The 7692-nt window shown below is 34.6% G+C and overlaps 1 protein-coding gene across 1 annotated transcript; it reads right to left on the bottom strand.

Moving 5' to 3' along the window:
• Positions 1–263: 263 nt before the first annotated feature.
• LOC132565201 (IQ motif and ankyrin repeat domain-containing protein 1-like) lies at positions 264–5969 on the bottom strand. The gene is made up of 5 exons (XM_060229833.1): positions 5861–5969; positions 2679–2781; positions 1349–1483; positions 691–819; positions 264–414 (listed from the first exon to the last, which is right to left on the bottom strand). Exons 1-5 carry the CDS (start codon positions 5967–5969, stop codon positions 264–266), a joined length of 627 nt encoding a protein of 208 aa, XP_060085816.1.
• Positions 5970–7692: the final 1723 nt, after the last annotated feature.

Raw genomic sequence — 7692 nt, forward strand, 5'->3', positions numbered from 1 at the left:
ACAATTACAAAAATATACCACACATAACATTTTAATTCAAAATGTGACTGAAAACATCGCAAAATCACTGAACAGTTTTGCACAAAATACATTGATACAATATTGCCAGAATTACGATGATCTCCCTTGTTAGAGGTCATACTGTCCTCCATTATTCATATAAGTTGATACCATAAAGACGATTAACCTAGCCCCCCCCCCTCCCCTTGATCATAGTACAAAACAACAACACGTCATATTGCTGTATTGCTCTATGACGTCACTCATTCTACCCTGACCACGAACATCTTAGATTTAGTCTCGTCAGACACCTCTTCTTTCACCGTTATCACAGAAAAACTAAATCCATCTTGCTTGTAAAAGATGCAGTTCTGGTAATCCTCTTCGTCAGTAGTCTTTATTAGTTTTTCAATACTGCAATTAAACAAAGATATAAAATTCGATAAAGGCCTAATTGACATTCGAGTGAATCTAAATTGTGCAGTCATATCATGTTTAGTTTTGAATAACCTATGAAAGAACGAAAAAAATATGACATAACGAAGGAAGATAATTTCTAATTCGTGGTCTGTCCAGGCCTCGAACTCACAATCTGCGGCACCTAATCGCCTAGCCAAGAAATTTCCAGACTGCCTAACCATCACACCACAACGACATCCCCAAAAAAAGGATGACTGGCATTAAACATACCATTCTTCTTCCAGCACTTTCTTTGTGAGTATTAATTTGGTTAGATCAGGTTGAATGCGGTCCAGAAACTGCTCAATAGAGGAAGTCATATCCATATCCCCCATATCAAAGACAAGAGGTTTTCCATATCTATAAATAAACATGTTTGTGATGTCATATCAAAGACAAGAGGTTTTCCATATCTATAAATAAACATGTTTGTGATGTCATATCAAAGACAAGAGGTTTTCCATATCTACTAATAAACATGTTTGTGATGTCATATTAAAGACAAGAGGTTTTCCATACTATAAATACAAATACTTGTGATGTCCTAATTATGACGATATTTTTCAACATCAAAATTAATTAAAAATATCAGTAATTATGTTATTACAATACTGACATACTAATTAACCTAATAACATAAGCACATCACTTATGTTAACGATTTTTTTCGAAACAAATTCAAAGTCGAGTCATGAAGATCATGTTTACTGACTTACAAAAGAGAGCTTAATTGAAGTGGAATTAGCTATTTTTCTGTTATTAACAACATGTAAACCAGTATTACTGATCGTTGTCGTTCCTCCGCAGAAAGTGAGAAAACAAACAAAACAAAGCTTTTGATGAAATGGCTGAAACATATTTTCCTGGTCAGTATCCTTTTTACAAATACCTGAGCGACCCTAGCAATGCCTTTCGTATCCTCTCGGGATCCATGTCATCCGAAGTCATGACCTCAAGGACATTAACATCGCTGTATCGGAGTAACCTTTGGACGACTCCAGTGGAATCAACGATATACGGCCACCTGGAGGTCATAAAGTAGAAGTGAGCCATTCGGAAACCCCTGGATCTGTAGTTTCGGTTTATTGCTTATTATTATTATTTTTTTTTAAATTTTTTGACGCAAATAACGATATTGGTAAGTAAAATTTGTACCGCCTCTTGATAAGTTAGGTTGAGAGCACATCATATATCAACACACGAATATACTGTATACCGGGGGAATTTTTCGTCCCCGTTTTAACATTCACCCTCTTCGTCCATGGACAGCGACGGCTTATTAAAGATAGGGACGTGAATTTGTTTGACTTTTATAACCCTTTTATATAGCCCTCAGAAGGCGAAATGAATGTGAGGTGAATAAAGCTGGCGCGAAAATATCGCGGTATGCTGTATAACAGTTGTGGAAACGCACAGCGCGCATCATCATCATCTCTTTTATTTCTCAATTGTGAGATTCATAGTAAGTATTATAATGTATTATAATATATACATGCTACATCGTGAATCAATTACATGTATTATAGTAGTATACTTTGTACATAAGTATGTGAAATGTTGCCGTTTGTCCTTACAACTGAACTGTATACAGATGTATCATTATTTAGTAAACACCCCCTACGTGTAATACCTCTTAACAGAAGCTTCATACTCGCAATTACTGTTACATTATACTAACATACACAATATAGATATAAATATTGACTGATGAACCGTCACTGATCCATATTAACAAATGTGTAATAATAACATATTGTGAGGCTCTACTACTAAAAATGATATCTTTATATTAATCAAGTGAGGTCGTTATAAAGGTCATTCGGTACAGTTTGTGTTGGAACGCACGGACAAAAGTAGCGTACTCCTGAAACCTTGAGATCAGTGTGTCTTTCTTCTGATATGCCGAGTTGTCTGTATATCTCGGTAGTGTTACCTAAAAATACCTGTAGCATTTGCTCCTCAGGTAAACAAATATCAAACATACAGTTCCATAGGAAATGTGTCTGTCACAGTTTCCTAATAACTTGCTGTATGTTTAACAGCAGATTGACATATCTTAACTAAATGTAGTGTTAAATCATTGTATTCATCACCACAAGAGGTATTGATACTCGTCAATTTTCAATTTATTTGATCTTACCAGAAATACATAGCTAAACTCACGGAGGAAAATAATCAACTGACTCGTATTTGCGATTTATTTTCAAACTGAATATTACCTTTCATATTTCTTTCTGATTTCATCAGCGCTGTTTGTAAGGAGAGGTATGATTTTTTTACCTTCCAACTTTACTTCTGGCAGTGGTGGTCCTTTAGGTGCTTCTGAATGTAAAACAACAAAGAAAATAATCAACAGAATCAAAGGCTTAATTCAAATTCAATAAAACTAGGGCAAAATACGAACAAAAGAAAGGTTACTCGGATATTCATAAAAACACCAGGAGAATAAGACCATGTGTTCTGGAAGAGTAAGCGTAAACAAAGTTTGTATCTATAGTTAAGTTTCCCGTTATAACTTTCGACGTTTTGTGGTGAAATCCGAAATATCTTGAAAAACTCGTGTAAATTGAAGTCTGTGACTCTGTATTTACCTAGGTGAAGGGGAAACCGCTAATCTAAATAGTGACCAAAGATCTATTGTGATTACTTAACTTCAAGAAAGTTTGAAAAAATCTTCTTTTGATATTCACCAACCACAATCTATCAAGATTTCCGAAGGGTGATCATGATTCGTCTCGTTGAAGAGTATACGGTCTTGTCATTACCAACCCCAATGGTTGTAAATTCATGTTGTTTTTATAACTAGATCTTATATGAACGTAGTTTAAATGCGAAGAGACATGTAAGATTTACAAATAGAAAAAAGCCCAATTGAAGTTTTGTTTTTGGAACTATTTTGTTGTCATGCGGTTTCGTACAGAAAAGTATGACTGTTCGATTGAACCCTCCACTGTGGAGATGATGTGTATACAATACTTTGTTAATGTTTTATGAAAGTGTATCAATCTGTGTTTACATTGTGGTAACTTCATATTACCGTTAGCCCACCAAGTAAAAACGAACAGATAATACAACTTGTTGTAAAATAAATCCATGAATGTATTTTCAACTATATGTCACTAGTCATCATATGACCAGGAAGCAGCAATCAGGATTTTAACCCGTAGACTCTTAATCAAATATCTACAACAACAGTTACCTAGACCAGGGTAAGGAATGATCGTGTAATGTTTCAGAAATATTTCTGTAATACTATCAAATCATCAAAATTGTATAAAAAAAAAACCACACACACAACTTAATAACACCTTTTAATACAGCAGAACAGTTGGATACAGCAGAGCCAAACCATGAGTTAAACAGCATCATATAGCTGAACATTTTTGTAATTCAGGTCGGCCTTACAATATTTTAGAAACTCTCAAAGAACATTTTTGTAATACAGGTCGTGATGGTCTTAATTGTTCTAGAAACTATCAAAGAACATTTTCATAATATGGGTCATGATCGCACGGCACAATATTGTTTAAGACAAACAAATATGAATGCACCGAAATGCTTTCCTACATTGTAAATGGTAGACAGATTGTTATGAGGAGCACGAATAGAATTTCTCTTGTCCAGAGCTTGCATCAAGTATATATACTTTAAAAGGAATCTTCATCAATGATTAAAACAGTCGGAAAAGGAGCATATTTTTGATTGCCTGGCATGATTATAAAGTATACACATGTTCTGGTATTTCAAAAGTTTTCATAATTATAATGTCACTAGTTTTTTTTATTCATTCAATGTTGAATATATTTGTCATTGTACCTTAATTAATATGGGTCCTTGTTATTAACAGGTTATATGAATATGGAGTCATAATGGAAATTATAGTACATCGTATGTGTGCGTGAAAAGCAATTCATGTGTTTAACTGTAAGATATATTCTTAGATCAATCCATAAGTGCTTTTAGAATAAACGGCTTTTTCAAAACGTCACATATTTTCACGTCCCCGTAACGTTGGTTTGAATTGGTTTTGCGATATAATAAAGATTTCTTTTGTTGAATTTAAACTCACATTTAGTAAAGGTAAAATACTTAAATGTTTCACAAATAATGAAAATCTGCATTTTTTGTTATATCTGTAAGGTTGAGAGTTGAGTTTGGTAATTCCTTAAAATTGAATCTCAACGCTATTAACATAGCAACTATCTATACGATATGCAAGATTCACTTCCAAGGGCTCTCAAATTAATTTGATATAAAAAAATAAAGAGTACCCCTTAGAATATTCCATTGTATCAAAAAGATCGATTTCATAAAATCGTTCTTCACCGACAAACAGTTATCTCTTAATACATCAATATCTCCAACGTATGATAGAATTACATTCAATTCCAAGGTCATAGACATAGGGCGAATACACTTACTGATAACAGACGACTCCGTTTTAATATATATACAGTTTGCCTACTAAAATACCCAGAAAGATATAATCTACGTCAGTTGACTTTTAAAAGCTTTTTAAATCACTGTTAGAATATAAGCTCAAACATGTAATTACCTTAGCGGGTGTTCATAACAAACTATATCATCCAAAATGCCTTTTTGATATTCAGTTAACTCCAGCTACCATGTACTATCAATTATTTGAATGACAAATTTCAGAATCACCCATGTTCACACAGGACAAATTGATATTTCTGAACATTATTTTTAGATTGGTAATGTCAATAAAAAGTGTTTATAACACAACCAGTAGAAGATAAGAGTGTGACGTTCTGATGACTACACAGTCACCTTCATCTTATAACACAACCAGTAGAAGATTAGAGTGTGACGTTCTGATGACTACACGGTCACCTTCATCAGACAAATAACCAGTGTGGAGCGAACTAGCACTGACGAACGAAGTGTACCAACGTTTTCGGTTGTACCAAAATCCTATTAACCTTGGGGTCGAAAACAGTGTGACGAGATGGTAAATAGATATAGACCAAAATACACGATACGGTAACAATTTTCTATAGCCTATTCTGCTACGCTTATTCATTCTATATTCTGTTCATATTTAAAAACACCTCGACATAGAATGTGCCTTGTAAATAAAACATGTCATGTATTATCGAGGGTAGTTGAGTTAATTTTCTTGCGAGATCTTAATTTCCAATGAAATTGTTATTATAATAATCCTCCAAACGAGTGACTGTTCAAGCTGTTTCGATGTTTTATGTTGTAAATAATACACCTATGATTATGTAGTGATCCTCATAGTAGTACAATCACAGTCAGAACTCTATATCTGACTGCTACTTAGCGTTCGCAAGGGTACAAACCTAGGTGCTTCGCGTTCGTAATGTCGTTGTCATTCAGTCAAATATGCAATATCTTATATATTTTCGCTCCCTACCTGCGACTGGTTTTGGCTTCGGCTTCGCTGCGCCTGCGCCCTTTGCAGCACCACCTTTTGTAGCGGGCTTCGCTGCCGTTTTCGTTGTTGCCGGTTTCTTCGGTGGCATTTCGCCCTTGTCGTCTGCTCTGGGTAAAGTTGGTTACCTCTTGTGATGGACAGTATGTACTGGGATCGTTATATAAACTCTTCCGATGAGGTTTTCCTGTTAATGTGAATCCCCTGTTCACTCCCTGTATTGACTCAGAATGATCGTTCACTATGTGTAGTCTCTGCCAAATTACAGAATTAAAGTGTATGAGATTTATAAGTGTCGTAAAATAAGCTATGGCGTTCTGCTGACTAACAAGTACAATGGGATTTCCATAGGATCTTTAAAAAATGCCAGGCGGGATAATTAAATGGTTTTACTATCAGGGACATAAGATACCCTTAGGAATAACAATTCTCCTATCATGACGTGTACGTAATCTAATTCGTGATTAGTAAGTTAAGGTTAATATATATTTTCACAATGTAAATCATTTGGTGACTCAGGACTTAAATCTATCATGTATATACTATAATTAGAGTGCTTACAGCAACAAGTATAACAACGAATTCGATAAAAGCAAAAAGACTAACAGACGAAACACCAAAGAAAAAGAACAAAACGAAAGGACAAGTAGTCCTACCTTACATCAAAGACCTGTCAGAAACCATTCAGCGGATTTACCATAGTTTTTTATATTGACTCAACTCCATCCATAAAGAACGCCGCAGAATGCGAATACAAAATCGGATGCAAGAACTGTGATGCATCGTACACTGGAGAAACTGACAGGCGGTACATCGAATCACCGAAACGGACCAAAACAGACCGAAACGGACCGAATCGTACCGAAACGGAACCGAAACGGACCGAAACGGACCGAAAAAAAATATAAAAACAGTATTGTATATTTTAATCAGTATTTAACCTAAATTTTAGTAGTATCTCAATACTTAGATGTGTTCCAAATGGGGAGCATATGTTTTACAGAGAATATTGATATTTTAAGATTAAATCACAAGCTTATCATCTGTCAATACTACATTACATACTAGAAAATTTCTTACATTGATCACAAAAGTAATGTCTTTCATAAGTATCTAAAGTGAATCTTTTTCACAATGTGTATTATATATATTTAGTAGTGTCAGTATTTGGCTGGATATTTTTTATATTGATGTTTTCTGCATTTTATTTTACGGTCTTTCAACATGGGACACATTAATAAAATAAGCATTTTTTCGTATGCTTCTTTGTGATGACTTTGCGGTAACCACTGAAACAATGAAAGGCCATGCCTTCTGTAATTGTTACACGCGTGGGTGTTGTGTAGACAGGTGAGACATGTTTGTTTAACAATAACTGAAGGCACGCGTCTATAGTTTGACGGTTGAGTATTTCACACCTTAGTCACTTAACCCGCGCGTGGCTAAAACCTTTGAGGTGGATACGGTACAGAACAATTACCAATCATTTGTTTAATGATATTCCAAAGTAAACAAATTAATGAAAAGGCTTCTTAGGTAAAATAAAAAATTGTTTGGCCGGTAATTATTTCACACATTTATGATTTTATAATATAAACAAATTAAATGGAAGGCTTATGTCTAAAAAAAACTTCGGAATTTAAAGAATTCCACCAATCATATTTAAGAACCAAATGTTAATTGTACAATACGCTATAAATTATCCTACACCTTCCACATCAAATTCACCATGGTTCGCAAACGAGTGCAGTGGCCTTGTGGGAAATGTAAAAAGGAAACCCACGACACCGAAAGTCTGATGTGTGAAACATGCG

This window comes from Ylistrum balloti, unplaced genomic scaffold (genome assembly GCF_031769215.1).
Source record: "Ylistrum balloti isolate Yb309-2 unplaced genomic scaffold, AGI_CSIRO_Ybal_v1 Utg369702, whole genome shotgun sequence".
NCBI lineage: Eukaryota > Metazoa > Mollusca > Bivalvia > Pectinida > Pectinidae > Ylistrum > Ylistrum balloti.

Bases quoted from the DNA above. Each gene is read 5' to 3' on its own strand.
- LOC132565201 (XM_060229833.1), bottom strand. From the start codon at position 5,969: ATGCCACCGAAGAAACCGGCAACAACGAAAACGGCAGCGAAGCCCGCT. The intron at 2,782-5,860 runs GTAGGGAGCGAA...TTTTACATTCAG, and splicing joins GAAGCCAAAACCAGTCGCAG to AAGCACCTAAAGGACCACCA. The intron at 415-690 runs GTATGTTTAATG...GTTTAATTGCAG, and splicing joins AAAGTGCTGGAAGAAGAATG to TATTGAAAAACTAATAAAGA.